The sequence below is a fragment of the Hyla sarda genome, chromosome 7 (genome assembly GCF_029499605.1).
Source record: "Hyla sarda isolate aHylSar1 chromosome 7, aHylSar1.hap1, whole genome shotgun sequence".
Taxonomy (NCBI): domain Eukaryota; kingdom Metazoa; phylum Chordata; class Amphibia; order Anura; family Hylidae; genus Hyla; species Hyla sarda.
The window spans coordinates 216,287,643-216,310,295 of record NC_079195.1 but is presented as its reverse complement, the minus strand read 5'-3'; the positions used below and the strand labels follow the sequence as shown (position 1 = coordinate 216,310,295).

The 22,653-nt window shown below is 43.3% G+C and overlaps 1 protein-coding gene across 1 annotated transcript in view; it reads right to left on the bottom strand.

Annotated features, from left to right (window-relative positions):
- Positions 1–22,653, bottom strand: part of PIGK (phosphatidylinositol glycan anchor biosynthesis class K) — a 149,783-nt gene that overhangs the window by 81,846 nt on the left and 45,284 nt on the right. The window contains exon 9 of the mRNA XM_056532660.1: positions 14,655–14,827. Within this exon, the coding sequence (XP_056388635.1) occupies positions 14,655–14,827 (173 nt within the window). The remainder of the gene's footprint in view (positions 1–14,654; positions 14,828–22,653) is intronic.

Sequence of the window (22,653 nt, the reverse complement as noted above, 5' to 3'; positions counted from 1 at the left end):
GCGGGGGTTCACAGTAGTTTCTCGCTGGCAGTTTGAGCTGCGGCAGAAATTTTGCCGCACCTCAAACTTGTAGCCGGATACTTACTGTAATCCTCCGCCCATGTGAGTGTACCCTGTACATTCACATTGGGGGGGGGGAACATCCAGCTGTTGCAAAACTACAACTCCCAGCATGTACGGTCTATCAGTGCATGCTGGGAGTTGTGTTTTGCAACAGCTGGAGGCACACTGGTTGTGAAACACCGAGTTTGGTAACAAACTCAGTGTTTTGCAACCAGTGTGCCTTCAGCTGTTGCAAAAGCTACAACCCCCAGCATGTACGGACATGCTGGGTCTTGTAGTTATGCAACAGCTGGAGGCATACTACTTTGGCTGGGGATGCTGGGGATTGTAGTTATGCAACAGTTGGAGACACACTGGTTTGCTACTTAACTCAGTGTGCCTTCAGCTGTTGCAAAACTACAACTCTCAGCAGTCAGACAGCCAACGGGCATGCTGGGAGTTGTAGTTATGCAACCACCAGATGCACCACTACAACTCCCAGCATGCACTTTAGCTGATTGTGCAAGCTGGGAGTTGTAGTTATACAACAGCTGAAGGTACACTTTTCCATAGAAAGAATGTGCCTCCAGCTGTTGCAAAACTACAAGTCCCAGCATGCCCATAAGGGAATGCTGGGAGTTGTGGTGGTCTGCCTCCTGCTGTTGCATAACTACAGCTCCCAGCATGCCCTTTTTGCATGCTGGGAGCTGTTGCTAAGCAACAGCAGGAGGCTGTCACTCACCTCCAACGATCCTCGCTGCACCAGGTCAGTCCCTCGCCGCCGCTGCTCCTGGGGCCCCGATCCCAACATTGACGCCAGGGATCGGGGTCCCCAGCACCCGGGGTGCACGTCCCGCACCCGCTCACGTCCTCCAGAAGAGGGGCAGAGCGGGTTGCGGGAGTGACACCCGCAGCAGGCGCCCTGATTGGTCGGCCGGTAATCCGGCCGACGAATCAGGGCGATCGTGAGGTGGCACCAGTGCCACCTCACCCCTGCTGGATCTGGCTGTTCGGGGCCGTCTCTGACGGCGCCGATCAGCCAATAATTCCGGGTCACCGGGTCATTGGAGACCCGATTGACCCGGAATCCGCCGCAGATCGCTGGACTGAATTGTCCAGCGATCTGCGGCCATCGCCGACATGGGGGGTCATCATGACCCCCCTGGGCGATACGCCGCAATGCCTGCTGAACGATTTCAGCAGGCATCGGGCGCCGCCTCCGCTCCAGATGGTTGCGGGGGGGCGGTAAAACACATGACGTTCTCATACGTCATGTGTCCTTAAGGACTCGGAAATGGAGACGTATGAGAACGTCATGTGTCCTTAAGGGGTTAACCAGAAGGAAAGCCTCTGAACCTCCTCTGTACTCCTCTGTCCGAACACTCCTTAAAGGGGTACTCCCGTGGAAAACTATTTTTTTTAAATCAATTGGTGCCAGAAAGTTAAACAGATTTGTAAATTCCTTCTCTTAAAAAATCTTAATCCTTCTAGTATTTTTTAGGGGCTGTATACTAAAAATCCAAAAAAGAAATGCATTTCCTCTGATGTCATGACCACAGTGCTCTCTGCTGACCTCTGCTGTCCATTTTGGGAACTGTCCAGAGGATCATATCACAGGCAAATATAGAAAAATTCAGCTCACCGTTATAGTTCTCAGACCCAGATCATGTATGTGGTAACACACCTCTCCAGTTGGAAGACTCGGAATGGGGCAAGGGCCGTGTTCCCAGGTGCAGCAGTTAGGCAGAGGAGAAAGTAGCACCCGGCTCCCAAACTGGATAAAATACTGGCTTTATTGGAAAATATTAAAAACCAAACTGGAACATAGTGTGGATAAGAACAAACGAAACGCACCAACGCGTTTCGACCTGTTAACAAGTCTTAATCATGATTAAGACTTGTTAACAGGTCGAAACGCGTTGGTGCATTTCGTTTGTTCTTATCCACATTATGTTCCAGTTTGGTTTTTAATATTTTCCAATAAAGCCAGTATTTTATCCAGTTTGGGAGCCGGATGCTACTTTCTCCTCTGCCTAATTGCAGAGGATCATATGTTTGCTATGGGGATTTTTTCCTGCTCTGGACAGTTCCTAAAATGGACAGAAGAGAGCACTGTGGTCATGACATCAGAGGAACTGCATTTAGTTTTTGGATTTCTCTTTAGTATACAGCCCCTAAAAAGTACTGGAAGGATTAAGATTTTTTAATAGAAGTGATTTACAAATCTGTTTAACTTTCTGGCACCAGTTGATTTATATATATAAAAAAAGTTTTCCACGGGAGTACCGCTTTAAGCAGACAGAGACAGGAGACGGCTGACAAGAGGAACCTACTGCAGGTTCCCAGAGTCCACGGAGCCCCGGTGAGAGAGGATAGAGGCTATAAAAAAGGTCTATCCTGCAGATTTCAATAAACTCTGAGTGACGCTTAATATGCCTGAGGATTAAAAGGTCTGAGACATGGGGGGGTCTGAGACCCTTCCCCCCACCGCACATATATATAACATATCCTATGGGTATGAGGAAATTCAGAGATGCATTTGTTACAGTTATTATAGGTCATTGCCATATCTGACAGTAAACACCTTGAATGAGAGTCTGAAAGAATAGAAGCGTCAGACATGATTTCAAAGGTAGTATGGTAAACCGAACATAGCAGAAACATAAAGCCGTCTCTGTAATAGAAGATGTTACGGTCTGGTCAAGGCCTGACAAGTTATATAAACTCAGAACATCAAAGAATTCTGCCTGCAATGTAAAGAAGACCACATGAAAACAGTGATACATGTTAGCGGAGCTCCCCCTAGTGCTCAAAGATATAAATGCAGGTAAAAAAAAGTTAACCTGTCCTACACAATAATAAAGTATAGACCAGAAATGATCCAAGGAAGGAAAACCTGTGAAAGGGTCATGAGCACCTGATGCTGACTAGACCACAAAGCGATGAAAGACGACAACTGGTCTGGTGGATCATATTTTCTAAAATGTGGATGGCCAAGTGCATGTGCATCACCTACCTGGGGAAGAGATGGCAACCAGGATGCACTATGGGCAGGAAACAATCCGGTGGGGGCAGCGTGATGGGCTGGAAAACTTGGCAAAAACTACACAAACCATGAGCCCCTGTGCTTGATTCCTGTGTGAGCTGCAGGGTTCCTCTAGGAGGAAGCACAGCGAAACGCGTCGGAGTGTCATGTGGGGGAACATCCTGGAGGAACCTCTATTCTATGCTCCTTTTTTAGGATTATGGTACCCCTCTTTTTGTTATTTATGTATTTGCATGTCTAAATGCCCATTACAGATTGCCTGTATTTAGTTTAGCACGAGCCACTTTACTATACATTGCACTATATTGAGTGCTTACCTTATGATTATATAGGTGTGGCACATAGTGCCTTATACTTATCCTACAGGGGTTTTCATTGTTATTGGGCAATGTGCAATATATGTAGACTGATCCCTCAACTTACAATGGCCTCAATATACAATAGTTTCAACATACAATGCTTGTTTCTGGACCATTGTAACTTGAAACCAGACTCAACATACCATACTACAGACAGTCCAGATCTGTGAAACGTGTCACAACTGGCGGAACTGACCAATCAGAATGGGCATTCACTGGTAAATCACCTGTATTACTGAAGTGCATGCACTGACTGGCTGTCTGGTAGCGCCCCCTACAGTACAGGGAGGAACTACAAGTTCTGTACTACTCCTTACCTGTGCCAGGGTTAGCTGCTCCTTTGGACACCAAGTAAGGGCGGCTCCATTTGGGACACTGTGTGTACTGTATAGGACCCTGAAGAAACTCCTGTCCTCTACATAAACCATTGTTTCCCAACCAGGGTGCCTCCAGCTGTTGCAAAACTACAACTCCCAGCATGCCCGGACAGCCAACGGCTGTCCGGGCATGCTGGGAGTTGTAGTTTTGCAACAGCTAGAGGCACCCTGGTTGGGAAACACTGACATAGACAGCGATTTACAGCTCCCAGCAGATCTTTCTTACTTTTATATATAAGGATTTGCTTTATTTATATTAGTTATCTACTTATTTTTCTTTAATCTTCACTTTTTCCTATTTTTGGATGACATTTTGTGGCTTCAGAACCAATTACCAGGTTTCCATAGAGTTCTGGTCTCAACATACAATGGTTTCAACATACAATGGTCGTCCTGGAACCAATTAATATTGTAACTTGAGGGACCGCTGTATAGGGGCTCCATTGGTATAAGGCTCTTCTTAAACATTAGCCTGACCATATGAATTTAATAGGAGTACATGCATAGATATATATATATATATATATATATATATATATATAGAGAGTGTATACGGATAGTCTTCATCATTCAGACTGTTCAGGATGCTCCCTCATCAAATTGTTTTAATTTATCCTTTGTATCTGTTTTCATTGGGGAGGGTGGGATTGCCAATCATGTTTATGATATTCTTCTAATAAAGTGTATTTTTTCAATACGATATCTTGTAGTAGGGATCAACCGATTATCGGTTTGGCCGATATTCATGATTTTGGACATTATCGGTATCGGCAATTACCTTGCCGATAATGTCCCGCCCCCCCTCCCCGGCCAGAGACCGCCACCACTGCCCCATTGCCTCCCCCATCCCCGGTTTTATAATTACCTGTTCCCTGGGCCCGGGGTCCGCGCTACTTCTGGCTCCTGCGGCGTACTGCGTAGCACAATAACGAGTGACGTCCTCAACGCGACATCACCGTCAGTGCGCACAATGACAGCTCAGGACGCCGCCGGAGCCAGAAGTAGGTGCGGACCCCGGGAACAGGTAATTATAAAACCGGGGATGGGGGAGGCAATGGGGCAGCAGTGGCGGTGGTGTAACTAGGGAGGACCCCAGGACAGGCAGGGGGAGAGAAGCGGGTGGCGGCGGCGTTCTCCGGCCCCGCAAAAGCCGCTGCAGTTCATTGATTTAAAGAGCCCGCTTTAAATCATTGATCTGCAGCGGCTTCTGCGGGGCCAGGTGGGGGGAAATAGCCGATAACTTATACCGGAATATCGGTATAAGTTATCGGCTATCGGCCTGAATGGTCACAGATTATCGGTATCGGCCCTAAAAAAAAATCGATAATCGGTAGATCCCTATCTTGTAGTGTATCTTTTATTTGTGATAAGTGTTTTGTAGGTTTTAATATTTATACGAGTTGGTGGGAGATGCATTATCTATCCTCTCACAATAATCCTTTTAGGGGCCATCTATTATATTATGCCCGTTATATAGATGACTTGCTTGTCGTGTGGGATTCCGATGAACAAACATTAAAACATTTTTCGGCTAACCTAAATGACAACACAGATCATCTTCAATTCACTGTATCGTTTCATAAACACACAGTATCCTTTCTTGATTTAATCCTCATCGGCGACAACATAAACATAAAATCATATCTACCACATTTAGAAAGGAAACATCTGTCAACTCGACTTTACACGCCACTTCGATCCATTCATTTCACGTTGTGAAGAATTAAGGGATTTTTCACGTGAAATGGAGGACCTCACTTGCCAACTCAAAAATAGGGGTTACTCAATCTGGATGCTAAAACGGGCCTCTAATATTGCTCTAAATAAAAATAGACAAGATCTTATTAATATTAATTGTCGCAGCCGTTGGGTCCACATTAGAGATGAGCGAACTTACAGTAAATTCGATTCATCACGAACTTCTCGGCTCGGTAGTTGATGACTTTTCCTGCATAAATTAGTTCAGCTTTCAGGTGCTCCGGTGGGCTGGAAAAGGTGGATACATTCCTAGGAGACTCTTTCCTAGGACTGTATCCACCTTTTCCAGCCCATCGAAGCACCGGAAAGCTGAACTAATTTATGCAGGAAAAATCATCAACTGCCGAGCCGAGAAGTTCGAGACGAATCTAATTTACTGTAAGTTCGCTCATCTCTAGTCCACATCCTCCAGACCGGTTATGTTTTCTACTCAGTACAGCAGGCAGTTCGGAGAGATTTGTAAAATTATACACAAATTTATGCCTCTTATCACCACTGATCCTACTTCCATTCATCCTTTGTCTGGGGGGATACCGATGTGTAGCAAAAAGAGCCCCTACTTTGGGACAACTCTTGTCTCCCAGTCTTTTTTCCAGTTCTGACAACCAGGAACATACCTGGCTGAAACATGTCGGCACATACAGATGTGGTCACCGCGTCTGTACGTGCTGCTCAGTCATTAAACCAGGTAATACATTTACTTCTTTTTCAACAGGCAAATCATATCATACCAAACAATACATAAATTGTAACACTTCTCATGTGATACATCTGATTTCATGTATTCAATGTAAGTTACAATATGTGGGATGCACCACTACCCCACTCAAAGTAAGAATTCGCAAGCATCTGTAAGACGTTCCATTTTTCAATACCCGTAATACTTCGGCAGTACAGTGACCCCCCCCCCCCCCCCCCCCCCCCGACCTACGATGGCCCCGACATACGATCATTTCAAGATGCGATGGCCTCTCAGAGGCCATCGCATATTGAGGGCAGCATCAACATACGATGCTTTTGTATGTCGGGGCCATCGCCTAAACGGCTATCCGGCAGTGCAGACTGCTTCAGCTACCCCCAGATAGCAGTTTACGGTGCCCCGTGTGCTCCGCTGACGATCACTTACCTGCCCTCGGGGCTCCGGCGCGTCCTCTTCGGGATCCCCTGCATCGTCGGCGCTCTCCATCGTCGTCATCACGTCGCTGCGCACGCCATCGTCATCCAATAGGAGCGGCGTGCGTAGCGAGGATGCCGGGGAAGCAGAGGCCTTGCCGGAGCGTCGGGGACATCTCGGGGATGCGGCGACAGCGATGGAAGGAGACATCCAGGGCAGCGGTGACGGTCCGGAGCAGCAAGGACACGAGTATAACCTCCAATACCAGTGGTCTTGAACCTGCGGACCTCCAGATGTTGCAAAACTACAACTCCCAGCATGCCCGGAAAGCCGTTGGCTGTCCGGGCATGCTGGGTGTTGTAGTTTTTCAACATCTGGACGTTCGCAGGTTGTAGACCACTGTCCTATACTTTACATTGCACGGATCCCTCAACATACAATGGTTTCAACAAACGATGGTCCATTTTGAACGGATTACCCTCGTATGTTGAGGGACCATCGTATCTACACACTGCGCAGAACCACACGCCGGCAGTACAGCATCTTTGACGGTACAAGGTATAGAGAGAGTTACACTTCCACAGAGAGGTGGAGATTTTCGTCAAAAGGTTCTAGCACGCAAGATTTTTTGGATTATCACATTAAAAACAAGGCTGCCTACTGGACTGAACAGAAGACAGGATACACTGCTGTATTATCATTAATGCAATATTTAATTTTTTGATGTCTTCTGCAGTTCTCAGTGACCATCCTTGTTACAATTTAATCATTCCATTCAACTAGTTTCATTATTTTTGGTTCTGCTGTTTATATATACAAATACATATGTATAATCATATTCGTTTTTGGTTTTAGCAGTGTCCAATAAGTTTCTTCATCTATTTATTTGATCTGTGTGTCTTTCCTGGACTTTTAGATGTCAAGGGTTAAGCCACTTAGGACAGGAGTACTTCATCTTCCTTGAGTTGCTTCCCCTCTTTAAAGTGAGAAATCTCACTTTGTAAGATGTATGACTAAGGGGCGGCATCGCCTGAAACGAGTTACACTGTTCACTTTGTGTCTCTGGATTTTCACTTCAATAAATGGGACTTTCTTTGCATTAATCCATCGCTGGCTTCTCTTTTATTCTCCATATAATTTTCTTACACCAGTTGATTTGAAAACAGGTCTTCCCTCTGGAGTACCCCTTTAAACTTTACTAATATTGTTGTTCTTCTACGAGACAACTCCCCCTCGACAAAACCATTTTCTATTATTACCTTGGGTGTTGAGATCATATTCAATATACTAATAAAACACAAGAGGGCGCTACAGACCACTAGAATTATTACAGCTGTGTTTCCTAACCGGGGTGCCTCCAGCGGTTGTAAAACTACAACTCCCAGCATGCCAGGACAGACTCTTCATGAAGCTGATGGTAGAAATAGTGGCATATCTGAGGTTACAGAACATTGTAATAGTCCCATATCTATACAGTCTCCTTATTTCAGCAGGATCAAGGGACCTTCTAAGAGTACATCAAGATCAAGTGTTTCTTGCTTTCAAAATCTAGGTTGGTTATTCAACCTAGAAAAATTGGATTTGACTCCCAGCCACAGGAAAAGATTTCTTGGCTTAATCCCGAATTTTAGGAAGAGGTCTACATTTCTTCCAAAAGAAAAAATCAATATCAAGTTGGTGTCCATAAGGGAAGCAATGTCGCTATTAGGATCCATGACATCCACCATCCCAGCAGTACAGTGGGTGCAAATTCACTCAAGGCTTCTACAAGCCCTGACTCTAGCAGTCTGGGACAAGACCCAGTTTTCTCTAGAGAAGACATTTTGCCTATCACCCAAAGTGGGAAGATCCATAAATAGGTGGCTGAAGGAGTAAAATCTGAAGAAAGGAATTGTCTGGTATCCAGATCCATTGATAATCACAACAGATCCAAGCGCCTGGGGTTGGGGAGCCCATATAAATCAGAATTATTTTCAAGCTCAATGGCCTCCACACCTGGTAAGGTATTGAGAGCAATCTGGGAAGCCCTACAGGCAGCCAAACGTCTTCTGTCTAACGAGGATGTAATAGTGTATTTAGAAAATTCTACTGCAGTGGTGTTTAGAAGACATCAAGGAGGCACAAAACACAGAGTTCTGCAAGCGATCTCCTCAAGAATTTTTGTCTGGACAGAAAGGAACCTGACCTCGATCACGGTAGTCCATATGAAGGGCTTTCTAAGTCAGAGAGTTCTGGACCCGGGGGAATGGTCTCTCAATGGTCTTCCAGTTACTAACAAACAAATGGGGTATGCCCTGTATAGATCTTTTTGTGTCCCAGAAAAATACTCAGGTAGACAGGTTCTTCTCCCTGGACCCGAGAGATCGCCCGGAAGCAGTGGATGCTTTAGCTCAAACTTGGGACTTTCCGCTAGCATACGGCTTCCCTCCAATCCCTCTTATTGCAAAAGCTCTAGCAAATCAGGGTCAGCAATCTATCAGTAATATTTGTAACCCCCTTTTGGCCAAAGAAGGGTTGGTTTGGTCTCCTGAAGAGCCTTGCAATAGACAACCCATTTCATCTTCCTTTGAGTGACGATCTTCTCCAGGGCCCAGTATGTCAGCATGGCATCCAAAGTTTACAGCTCACGGCTTGGATTCTGAAGAGCTTCTCTTAGAACAAAGGGGACTATCTATAAGAGTGATCTCTACTTTTATGATGAGTAGGAAAAACTCTACATTCAAAATCTATCTTAAAATCTGGAAGAAGTTTATCAACCGGAGTGCTCCAAAATAAATTCATATTTCTAAAGCCGATATTCCCTGTATTCTTGATTTTCTACAGGAAGGATTTGAGAAGGGCCTTTCGGTAAGTACCCTAAAGGTCCAGGTGGCAGCCTTGGGTGCAGTGTTTGATCAAATTGTGGATCACTGTTGCATAAAGCCGTTTTTCAGGGCTTTATCTAAAACTAAACCTAGAATTCCAGTTCGCACTCCATCATAGAATCTAAATTGGGTGCTGTCAGCATTAACTAGTCCTCCATTTGAACCTTTGGATCAAGCTTCTCTAAAATATTTGACTTTCAAAACTACTTTCTTGATTGCAATCACTACTGCCCGTAGAGTGGGAGGAATTCAGGCTCTATCTATGAGAGAACCTTATATGACTATATCTAATGACAGAGTGACTCTGAGATTAGACCCTGCTTTTTTTTTACCAAAGGTAGTTTCTGATTTCCACAGGACCCAGGAAATTGTACTTCCATCATTTTGTAACCCTAAAAAGAAGCAAGAAGAGACATCATACCCTGGATATCAGGAAATGTCTTCTTCGATATCTGGAAGTCTCCAACCCTTGGAGGAAAGAGGACAATCTGCTTTTACAATTTCAAGGTCCAAACAAGGGCAAAAAAAGCCTCCAAAGCTTCGGTTATCTCGGAAGCCTACTCTTCAAAATGTAAACAAGTCCCGAAAGGATTAAAGGCCCATTCTACTAGGGCCATGTCTACTTCTTGGGTGGAAAGATCTGCCGCATCTATTGACCAGATTTGCAAAGGTGCCCCCTGGTCCAGCTCTCATACAATTTTTTAGACATTATATACTTGACTTATCAGATTCTCAGGCCCTTTCCTTTGGTAGAAAGGTGTTACATGTTATTGTCCCTCACTAAATTATTTATTTGTAATTTCTTCGGTGGCTGTCATGGTGGACGACTAATAAATTAATGCGCCTTGAATATCTTCAAGGCAGCATTAAGGTAGCACCTGTGAGGCCATGCACCCATATTAGCCAACTCAGGTGGGGCTTGCAGCTTGCCTCCCTCCTCCCATTGCATGTGTGCTCAGTCACGCTGGAGGGTATCTGGGAGGAAGTTGTGAGTCGACCGAATGCTGCCGTAATTGCCCACTGGCCCCTGTTTTGCTTATCACGCACAGGTAGGATTAGCGTAGGTCCCGTGCCATTTTGAGAAACCTTGGCTTTGGTGTGCGGGCTCTGGTGTGTCCTTCATATAAGGATACATTGGCGAATGTCTCAATTTTAACATCAGTGTTGAGGGATAGCCAATGTCATTGTATACATCTACCACAGTAGTGCACCCATATTTCGGACGACTAATAAAGTCAGAATTATGACTTACCGATAATTCAGTTTTTTTTTAGTCCGCCATGACAGCCCCTTAATTCCCTCCTTTATGTTTATTATATTATGTTGTGTATTCTTTTGTTTATCCTGTCCCTATGGGGAATTTGAAACACACTGAGGAGGAGTGGGAGGGGAGGGGCTTTTAACCTCTCTGTTTCCTGTTCCTATTAGGTTCCTATTAGGTCCTAGGGGACCGTCATGGTGGACTCAAAACTAATTATTGGTAAGTCATAATTCTGACATTCCTCTTAGGCTGAGTTCACACCACGTTTTTGCAATACAGTTCCTGTATACATTTTCAATTTGAAACCTGCATGTATCGAAAACCATATGCCAAAAGACGCATCCGGTTGTGTACTTTTACTTTTTGAGTCTTGTACGGTTTTGTCTGTTTTTTCTCCGTACCCAAAACCGTAGCCTACCACTATATATATGCCTCACACCTGAGCGCCCGTTACAGCATGGTCCCCGTTCCGTTGGTCTAACCATCATTAATTATTAGGAGCTGGCTGTCGCTAACCTAATGGTGAGTGCGGATATTTTATCTTTGAATCTATCTTCTATGCACATTGATTTTTCCTATGTTCGGATCTTCCCAGCACCACCATAGCTGACGGCCTTTTCGGACCTGCCTCCGTGTGAGCTGTTTGTTTGAAGTTTAACCCTATCAGTTCTGTAGTAATCGCAAGTCGTGCTATTCCTTTCTTTCTTTCTCTATATATATATATATATATATATATATATATATATATATATATATATATACACACACATATATATATATATATATATATATATACACACATATATATATATATATATACACATATATATATATATATATATATATATATATATATATATATATTGAAACAGTATATGTTTTTTTTTTAACATGGGAGTCAATGGGAACTGTATGTGCGTACAGTTTCCTCCAGGTGGCACAATACGGTTTTTGACTTTGCACATGCGCAGTGCACATCGAAAGGTTTTTTTTCTCGGAATTTCAATCAAACATGTGAAACTTTATTCATAATGAAGTTAAAAGTTAAAAACGTATACGGTATTTTTCTTTAAAAAAACAGATGCAACCTGACATCATTTTTCAAACCGTATACGGGTTCAAATTTGTACACACGTTTTGAGGAATCCGTTTTTCATCAAAAACCTGATCTAGGAACTGTATTGCAAAAACAAGGTGTGAACCCAGCCTTTTTCTAGCCCAGTGGTTAAATTTTCGACTGTTCGGCATGCTGGGGGTTATAGTTTTGCAATGTGAATCACTCTTTCCTCTTATTCTAGCTCACTGTTTCCCAACTACAAACCTACAAACTACAATCTCCATTGCCCAAAAAGCTCTTGGCTGTCCAGATATGCTGGGAGTTGAAGTTTTGCAACAGCTGAAGGCACCCTGGTTGGGAAACACTGCATTACAGCTTGTTTTCCTCCAACACCTTCTTAGGTATAAAACTTTGCTGGCTTTCTCCCAACAACCACTTCACTTCTGGAACCTGAATTACAGAGTAAAAGGTTTTTCTTTTCCATAACTACCATTTAAAAGGAACAAAGTACTACATTAATACCCGCACAAGTGAAACTGGGTCCATTTTCTCCTTGCCAAAAGCAACCGAGCTGTTTTCTAGGCTTTTATAAAAGTTAAGTCTGCAAACACTTAAAACGTTTGTCCTCTATTTGTGCAAAACGGCAAAGTGATGAGAAAAATCTCTATCATGCGCATCTTAGTAACTTGAGAGCTTTGTTCTAGTGAGGTATGAGCTGATCCAGAGGAAGTTGTGTAGTTCTTTCCAGTCTGACCACAGTGCTCTCTGCTGACACCTCTGTCCATGTCAGTAACTGTTCGGAGCAGGAGAGGTTTGTTATGGGGATTTGCCTCTGGTCTCCTGATCACGCTCCCCTGTCAGTAAAGTGTCTGTACATGTACATGTCAGCCCTGGATTCTGCATTCACATATTCATTCAGAAACAAAATAAATCTTTTTAGTTCTCAAACCTTATAGACCACAAGGTAAGTGACAGTGAAAAGTAATTTATGAGTACATTGCAGCCTTTTCTTCAGAACACAAGGCAGTGTTCCCCAACTAGTATGCCTCCAGCTGTTGCAAAACTACAACTCTCAGCATGCCCGGACAGCCAACGGCTGTCCGGGCATGCTGGGAGTTGTAGTTTTGCAACAGCTGGAGGCAGACTGGATGGGAAACACTGGTCTAGACCAAAGAGTCATGGTTTTCTTTTTTTTTCAGACAACCTTTAGCTGTCCGGGCATGCTGGCAGATGTAGTTTTGCAACAGCTGGAGGCACCCTGATTGAATCAAGGGGTAGAAACAGACAGATAAGACAGTTTACCCTGCCACAGGGTGACAAAAGCAGCTACAGCTTTTAGCATAAACGGGACACTAAAGCCGGCCATACACATAAGACACTGTAGATGTCGGCCAAACAATTGTTCATCCAACATCAATGCCCTTATTCACGTGAATGCTCAGCTTGGCCAAGAGTGCATGGATTATTAATGGGGAGAAAGCATCTGCTAGACTCCTCTGGAAGCAAGTCACCTTCCTGAGAAAATAAGAATTGGGGACTTGAAATGCAACATGCCTGATCCCCTTCAGGGAGAGTCAGGAGGCTGGTCGACTAGGTTCCACTGAAATCAGTCATTCTAGCCAACACATGTCTGATGTGTCCAAATTTATGAGCTGCAGAATTTGTATGGATTTGCACACTGTGTAATGCAATGAGAGTAAGATGTGGTTTCAAAACCAATTCACGTGCAGCAGAAAAAAAATAATATTTAAAGGAAGACTGTCAGCAAGTTCACCCACACTAAACCCAATACACTGGGTTATAAATGTGGGTGAACAGTAGTTCATACAGGGGTCACTTACTTTTTTTGGTCTATCAGCCACCTGCGGATAGGGGATAAGTGTCTTATCATGGGGGTCCGACTGATGGGACCACCCATGACCTCCTGTAAGGGGAACGGGCATTGTGCAGTTAATGTGTATGTCGTCACTGAGGTCGACAATATGCCCACTCCATACAGCTCTATGGGAGAAGCGGAGATGCATGAACGCTGCATCTTCGCCTCTCCCATAGAGATACAAGAGGGGGAGTGTCGGGCGCGGTCATGTTGCAGCCAACAAGCCTCCTACACAGGAGGGCCGTGGCAGAGCCCTCCGGTGGGGAAATCCATGCAAGGATTAGCCCCGTTGAAATTCTGCCCAGATGTCTGTAGGGTCATTCTTGATTAAAAAAATTTGACAGACCACCCATTATAAATTAGGGGGATCAATCTGAATTCATCTGTTTGAAGATAGATCTATCTAGGCTGCAACTCTCTTGGCTTCAGTATGAATAAAACCCTCAATAATGATGTGAGCCGAGCAATAAAACCAGGAAAGACTTCTATTGTGTTATTAAAGGAGATCTGCAGTGTTTGACACTTATCCCCTAAGGTCCGAATGCTGGGCCCCCCCCCCCCCTCCCCCGAGATCTCTTGTTCAGGGCCCCGGCTCTGCCGCTGCCCTCCCGTGCAGGAGGTGTGTTGGCCGCTGCAGACACACGTCCACCATGTATCTTGAGGGAAGAGGTGGAGATGCAGCGTTCGTCCCCACCTCTCCCATAGAGCTGTATGGGGGGGTGCATGTCGTCAACCTCAGTGTTGCGGCAATGCCAGGTCCCCGGCCGGGAGATCGCGGGGGGTCCAAGTGGTCAGATATCCCCGATCAGACACCTATCCTGGGGATGAGCATCACTGCAGTTTTCCTTTAAATGTAGCATAAATCAATGGCTTGCAACATTATGATCTGTATGAGAATACCTTTTCTTTGTGGCCTCTAGATGGGGCTTCAGCACCACAGTTTTCTCGGTGAGCTCCACTTTCCTGACGCTGCCAAAGAAATCAGTAATAAGGACGGATTGCGGGTCTCTCTGAAAGAGGTCGGTGCGGTGACCCGGAGTGGACACACACAGGCTCTTGGGACAGACCTGAAACTATAAAAAGAGAATGACGTCATAAAAAAAGACATAAGCAAAAGTGGGGAAAACAAAAACGCAATACGGAGGATGAGCACTTCACTGAATAATTAGGCTGCAATCACACGTGGCATTGTGGTCAGTATTTTTAGCCAAAACTAGTGGATCCAAAACACAGACTCTTTCCATTAAAGTTTTCCTGTGTGGTTAATCATTTGTTTTTGGCTTAAATATTGATCAAATTGTCACCCAAATTCTACCCAACAACCAACCTAACTGTGTTACGTGGGATAATCTTTACATTTAAAGTATTTATTTAATGTGTTTAATTAATACCTGTATTCATTTCTTAATGTATTAATTTATGTATTTTTGCAATTAATTTTAACCTTTGTTTTTGTTACATTACACGTATATCAGAGTTGGAGGCATTATTGCTTTGTTTTCTATGACAAAAAGAATGTTACAAGTATTTGTGAAAAGTAAAACCGCAAAAGTAGTAACATCGGATGGCAAAGAGATAAAAAAAAATAAAAAAAGATCTCTTATAATTTATAATTTTAACAAAGTTGTCCTAAACCCAATGTTAAACGGTATAAAGTTTTTTTGTTTTTGTTTTTTTTAACTTTTTATTTATTCAATTTTTACACGCAATACATAATGTGTACGCATAAGAAAAAAAAAAGAAAATCAATAAAGGAAGGACATGACAAGCAGGGTTAACATGGACATATAAACATAATACCAGACTGTCTCAACAGTAAGTGAAGCTGGGTGCCTATCTGTTAAGAGGTTTACACGCTAAACATTTTGACCATAAATAAAATAAAAAACAAGGTAGATTACTTGAAGACAAAGCTATAGTATCCATTTGACAAGTAAGGTGCCTTGTATTATTTAAGGATTTAAAGGGGTACTCCTGTGGAAAACATTTTTTTTTTAAATCAGGACCAGGCTTTATCAATTGAGCGCAGAGCACACAGATCAGTGTGGTTCTATGGAACCACATTGATCTGTATGAAGAATCAAATGATTCCTCCTAAAAGTCCCCCAAGGGGACTTAAAGTTTAAAAAAAAAGTTTAAAAACACACACATTAACAACTTGCACATTAAAAGTTTAAATCCCCACCCTTTTCCCAAATTCCATGTATAAAATATATAAACATAATAAAAATAAACATATGTGGTATCGCCGCTTGTGTAAATGTCCGAACTATAAAAATATATAGTTAACTGAACCGCATGGACAAAGGCGTACGCGCAAAAAAAAATTCATAGTCCAAAATAGCAAATTTTTGGTCCCTTTTTATACCAGAAAAAAAGGAATAAAAAGCGATCAAAAAGTCAGATCAAAACTTCAGATCACGGCGCAAAAAAATGAGCCCTCATACCGCCCCGTACACAGAAAAATAAAAAAGTTATAGGGGTCAGAAGATGACAATTTTAAACGTATTAATTTTCCTGCATGTAGTTATAATTTTTTCCAGAAGTACGACAAAATCAAACCTATATAAGTAGGGTATCATTTTAATCGTATGGACCTACAGAATAAAGATAAAGTGTAATTTTTACCGAAAAATGTACGGCGTAGAAACAGAAGCCCCCAAAAGTTACAAAATGGTGTTTCTTCTTCAATTTTGGTGGTGCAAAAAATAAGGCCTCATGTGGATTTTTATCTGCAAAATCGAAAGGGTTATAATTTTTAAAAGGTAAGGAGGAAAAAACGAAAGTGCAAAAATAGAAAAACGGTTGGTCTTAACGGGGTTAAGGTTCGGGAGTTCTTACCATTTTGCAACGATTTTATTTTTAGCAATGGTTACAAAATTCAGTACTATGTTAGGGGTGGGAAGGTCATTCAAGCATAGAAGAAGAGAATAAACGGTACAAAGTTGAACAAAGATAGGTCAAAAGCTTTGATCAGTCAGGGTCTAAGTCATTGTTTCCCAGTCAGGATACCTCTAGCTGCTGCAAAACTACAACTTCCAGCACGCCCGGACAGCCAAGGGCATGCTAGGAGTTGTAGTTTTTCAACAGCTTTCTTGACGTTCAGACATCAATTGACAGGACGAGAGAGGAGAAGGACACAGCTGTGCGCTTCACTCCCTGGGTCATTGTGATCTCCGTCCAGCTGCATTAGACCTGCTCTAAGTCTATAGAGTGTATCTAATGCAACTGGACAGTGATTGCAACAAGCCAGGGAGTGAAGTGCACAGTCATGAACTTCTTCCCGCTAGTGCGAACAGTGAACCCCTGATCGACCAACACTGTTAAAAAAAAAAACTCTAGGTGACATAAAACATTTTGTAAAACGATAGGGGCACTTTAAAAGCTACATTCAATATTTGCAATATTTATGGCATTGCTTCAACATATCATAAGCAGAAATAAGGCTACGTTGCAACTGTTTTTGTTTAAAAAATAACTTGCCATTTCATACCTGCAGCTCCTATGCACGCCCAGCTGTCTCTAGGGTAACAGACTACAAACAGTGTGTAGTCAGATCCTGCAGTCATATTCCCATCTGTGCCTCTGCTTCAGTCTTACCTAGTGAATGGCCCCGATTTATCAATCTGCTTGAAACCAAAATGGTCTGGTGGAAAATATACTAGCAATCACGTTAGAGCAGTTTTTTCCAACCAGGGTGCCTCCAGCTGTTGAAAGCCGTTGGCTGTCCGGGCATGCAGGGAGTTGTCGTTTTGCAACAGCTGGAAGCACCCTGGTTGGGAAACACTGCGTTCGAGGCTGCTAAGCCAGTGACTCCGCCATCTTTAAGACAAAGGGAAAATTGACAGCTGGTTCACCCGCACTAAACCTAATAAACAGGATTATGGTGTTTGTTAACCAGCCTAGGTCTGTGGTCCAGTTCTGTAGATAGACACGTAATTATCCGGCATTGCTAAAATGCTAATAGTCAGCTTTGTTCTATGGAGTGCCTCCAGCAGCAAATAGTAAGTAAATAGCACAGCACCTAGGAGGTTCTAACAATAATAATACAAGTAAAAATCAAGAAAAGTAGGCGTATGACACTCAAAAGGTAGGAAATCTGGTGCCAAAGTGTGTGTAGCAGAATGAGGGAGGAAGTTCTCCCCTGTATGGCTTCAGATGATGTCATCCCTGCTGGGGAACGCCCCTTCCCAGTCTGTGGAGCTGGCAGAGACCGAGCAGAAGATACAGAACAATATCAGGGTAGAAAACAAAACCAAAAAATAATAAAAATAAGGGCAGGGGTTGGTTTTTCATGATTGGGTCATTGAACTGGGAGGATTATAAAAAATTCTCAAGATCATGACAGGTACTCTAACGTTTTAGCAATGGCATTTAATAACGGGTCTATCTCTAGAACCGGACCACAGATCTAGGCCGGTTTACCAACACTATAATCCTGTGTACTGGGTTTAGCGCGGGTGACCCAGCTGTCAGTTTCCCCTTTAGGTCAGAGATGGCGGAGTCACTGGCTTAGCAGCCTTTACAATGATCGTTGTTATATTTTCCACTTTATCCTTTAGTCTTCCTTTAAATCACAAAAGACGTGTTCATGGCCGGGAGCCCGGTCTAAGATGTCACATTACTCTTAATAGCTGGCTCAAATTCCTAGATGAAATAAAGCTGCAGATTTACCGGAATAAATGAGCGGGTTGTAAAGATTTCACGCACCTCACGGGGGTCGTAAATACTTTAAAAATCTAAACGCACTTTTGCTCCTGACATGCACTTTGTTGGTTTCTGGCTTCATCTGACAGTGCCCCACCCCCCACTGGAAGCCTTGCCGGGTGCTGAGGGTCCCTTTACAGAAGCAGATTGTTTCCCGCCACGTTCAAAGGCTGACAGCTAAAAGCAGTTTATCAATTCTGTCTGATGTGTAGTACTGAGGCGCACGCCGTTCTTTTATCTCCACTTCACGTCTCCTCCTGTATCGGGAGTTAAAGTCAATGTCTGGTTAAGCAGAAGAATAAGTAATGACAAGACATATGGACACTGCCACCTCCGTCTGAGGGATCAAAGGTTCTACCTAATGTGCCAAGAAAACCAGTAAGGTGCATTTTGGATGCTATGTAAAAACTGAAGTAAAGGCTGGGTTGATATAGGGCGAGTATTAAAAGGTAGGTCTAACTTCTGTGCTCTAATAGTAATATAGCAGTGAACCGAACACCACGATTCCTTATTATACGCTGCACTGTGACCATTTTCAGGTCCCTCCAGAGATATTTCCTTTGGCTCCGGCTCTGGCTGAGCCACTCAAGGACATTCACCGAGTTGTCCCTAAGCTGTTCCTGTGTTGTCTTGGCCGTGCACTTAGGGTCATTGGGGGAAATTTATCAAAACCTGTCCAGAGGAAAAAGTTGCTGAGTTGCTCATAGCAACCAATCAGATCGCTTCTTTCATTTTTCAGAGGCCTTTTCAAAAATGAAAGAAGCGATCTGATTGGTTGCTATGGGCAACTCAGCAACTTTTCCTCTGGACAGGTTTTGATAAATCTCCCCCATTGTCTTGTTGGAATGTGAACCTTCAGCCCAATTTGAGGTACAGAACACGCTGGGTCAGGTTTCCATTAAGAGTATCTGTGTCCTTTTCTCCATTCAGCTTTCCCTTAAAGGGGTTCTCCACCATAAGGTGATTTTAGTACGCACCTGGCAGACAGTAATAGACATGCTTAGGAAGGTTCTGCGCTTGTCTTGGGGCTCAATGGCCATGTTGTGAGATTACCATAACACTGTGGCTAGCTTTTTGTGAACGTGGTATTTCCTGTTTGAGTTTCCTTCTTTGCCTACAAATCCCAGAATTCCATTTTCCTCCCTCCCACACATCAGCCACCCCACCCATTGAAACATAAATGAGCTGCATCCATTCAGAAGACCTGTGGTTTTCGATCAGGGTGCCTACAGCTGTTGCATTAGTTGCAGATTGATCTCTCTCCCACCAAGCGATCGCTCCACCCATTGAAGCAGACAGGCTCCCTGTCATCAGCTGACTAGTGAGTCAGGTCTCGGCCGCATTGCAAGCTGGGAAAAATCTGAGACAATAGTCGTTTTGTATGCTGGTAAAAATATATATTGGGGTGAAAATCACATAAGAATTGTGAGAAAACCGTCATACACAGGTACAGACACTATATTATGTACTACACTAACTTTACAGCCCCTGTAGCATAGTCAAATAAAAAAAAAATCCTGGAATACCCCATTAACCCTGACCTATACCCTCAAGGTGTAGAAACATCTCAAAGATGATCAAAGGAAAAGGAAAGTCCCAGAGCTAAATTTCAACTATCACAAAGTGTCTGAATACTTATGTACATGCAAAAATTAGGGTTTTCCCTTTTTATAAATTAGAAAAAAATATATCAAATTCTGTTATTACTTTGTCATTATGGGGTATTGAGTGCAAAATCATGGGGGGGGGGGGGGGGGAGGAGGAGACTAGTTTTAATTTTTTTTTAATTTCATTTTATTTTTTTCCCCCTCCTTGCTTTCCAAGAGTCATAACTCCTCCATAATTTCTCCATCTATACAGCCATATGGGGGTTTGTTTTTTGCAGGGCAAATTGATCTTTATACAAAATAGCTGACCTCTAAGTAATAAATAAACTTTGTTCATTACCATGTTTTCACCCCTATAACTTTTTTATTTTTCCACCTACGGAGGTGTGTTAGGGTTTGTTTTAGGCCATGAGCTGTAGTTTTTAACGGTACCACTTTTGTGTAGTTCTGGCTTTCTCATAACTTTTTATAGCGTTTTTTTTTGGATGTAATGTAACCAAATATCAGAAATGTTGGCGTTTTGGAATTTTTTTATTTTTATTTACGCCGTTCACCATGCAGGGGGCTATGGGACCACTAGACACCAGGGAATAGCGGCATTTAATGTTTAAATGTCATGATCTGTATAGATCACGGTATTTAACCAGTTAAAAGGGGGTACTGGTGCCAGAAAGTTAAACAGATTTGTAAATTACTTCCATTAAAAAAATCTTTATCCTTCCAGTACTTTTTAGCGGCTGTATGCTACAGAGGAAATTCTTTTCTTCTTGAATTCCTTTTTTGTCTTGTCCACAGTGCTCTCTGCTGACACCTGATGCCCGTATCAGGAACTGTCCAGAGCTGGGAAAATACTCATAGCAAACCTCTGCTGCTCTGTACAGTTCCTGACACGGACAGAGGTGTCAGCAGAGAGCACTGTGGACAAGATAAAAAAAAAGAAATTCAAAAAGAAAAGAATTTCCTCTGTAGCATACAGCTGCTAAAAAGTACTGGAAAGGTAAAGATTTTTCAATAGAAGTCATTTACAAATCTGTTTAACTTTCTGGCACCAGTTGATTAAAAAAAATAAAATAAAATGTTTTCCACCGGAGTACCCCTTTAAATAACGGATATCGGAGCGATCTCCGATGTCCGTCATTACCGGCAGATGTCAGCTGCTGATAGCAGCAGACATCTCCCGGTCATGACACGGACCCGACCCGGGGGCCCGCGTCATGTACCCCCCCACCCAGCCCATGACGTACATGTATGTCATGGGTGGGGAAGGGGTTAATACCGTATCACAAGCTTCAACTACTGCCCCTATGACAGTGTTTCCTAACCAGGGTGCCTCCAGCTGTTGCAAAACTACAATTCCAAGTATGCCCGGACAGCCTTTGGCTGTCCGGGCATACTGGGAGTTGTAGTTTTGCAACAGCTGGAGGCACACTGTTTGGAAGACACTGCCCTGTCGTACAGGTTCTATGGCACATCATTGTTTTTCCTATTGTAGAACCGCCAGGGGTTTCCGCTTAGAATTATATGCCGGCTTTTAACATCCATAACCAGCTACAAAACAAATCCTTTAAAATGAAAACGCAACTAATAAGCCGTTTTATTGTAGAAATAGGTCAGGGGAAGAGAAGGAAGACTGCGTCTGTGTTTACACCCCCCCCCCCCCCCCCCCCTCCCCGGTTCTTCACATTGGGAGTTCATTATAGATCGGCAAGATAACATAAAACCTGTTTGTGTGGGCTGCGAGCTGAGAAATCTGCATGAGTGAGAGTAGAAGCGGCCTCCACAGATCGGCAGAGGCGTCAACACACCACAAATACCAGCACATTCTCTGTTAATCCTTTCAATCCTGCGGGGGGGGGGGGGTGCACAAGTGAGGACAACCATTAGTAGAAGGCTGCAGCATCTATCTTGTGTTACTGTCTGCTATTGACTAGCTATGATGGTCAGCTTGGGGTACATGTAGCCATAGACTGAGTAAAGGCGACCACGCAAAACGCGTCGAGGGTTCTGACATATTTCTTAAAAAGAAGTCTATTTCAACTTAAAAAGGGTACTCAGGTGAAATACTTTTTTCTTTTTCTTTTTTTAACTGGTGCCAAAAAGTTAAACAGATTTGTAAATTACTTCTATTAAAAAAATCTTAATGCTTCCAGTACTTATTAGCTGCTGAATATTACAGAGGAAATAATTTTCTCTTTGGAGCACAGAGCTCTCTGCTGACATCACGAGCACAGTGCTCTCTGCTGACATCTCTGTCCATTTTAGGAACTGTCCAGAGCAGCATATGTTTGCTATGGGGATTTTCTCCTACTCTGGACAGTTCTTAAAATGGACAGAGATGTCAGCAGAGAGCACTGTGCTCGTGATGTCAGCAGAGGGCTCTGTGTTCCAAAAAGAAAAGAATTTCCTCTGTAGTATTCAGAAGCTAATAAGTACTGGAAGGATTAAACATTTTTAATAGAAATAGTTTACATTGTCTATGGGAACAGCACTCGGCACTCCCATAGTCAATGAATGGGCTTGCTGCTCCATTCCTTAATGCAACTCTGGTCTCCATTTTCAAGATTACGAGGGTCCCATTGGTCAAA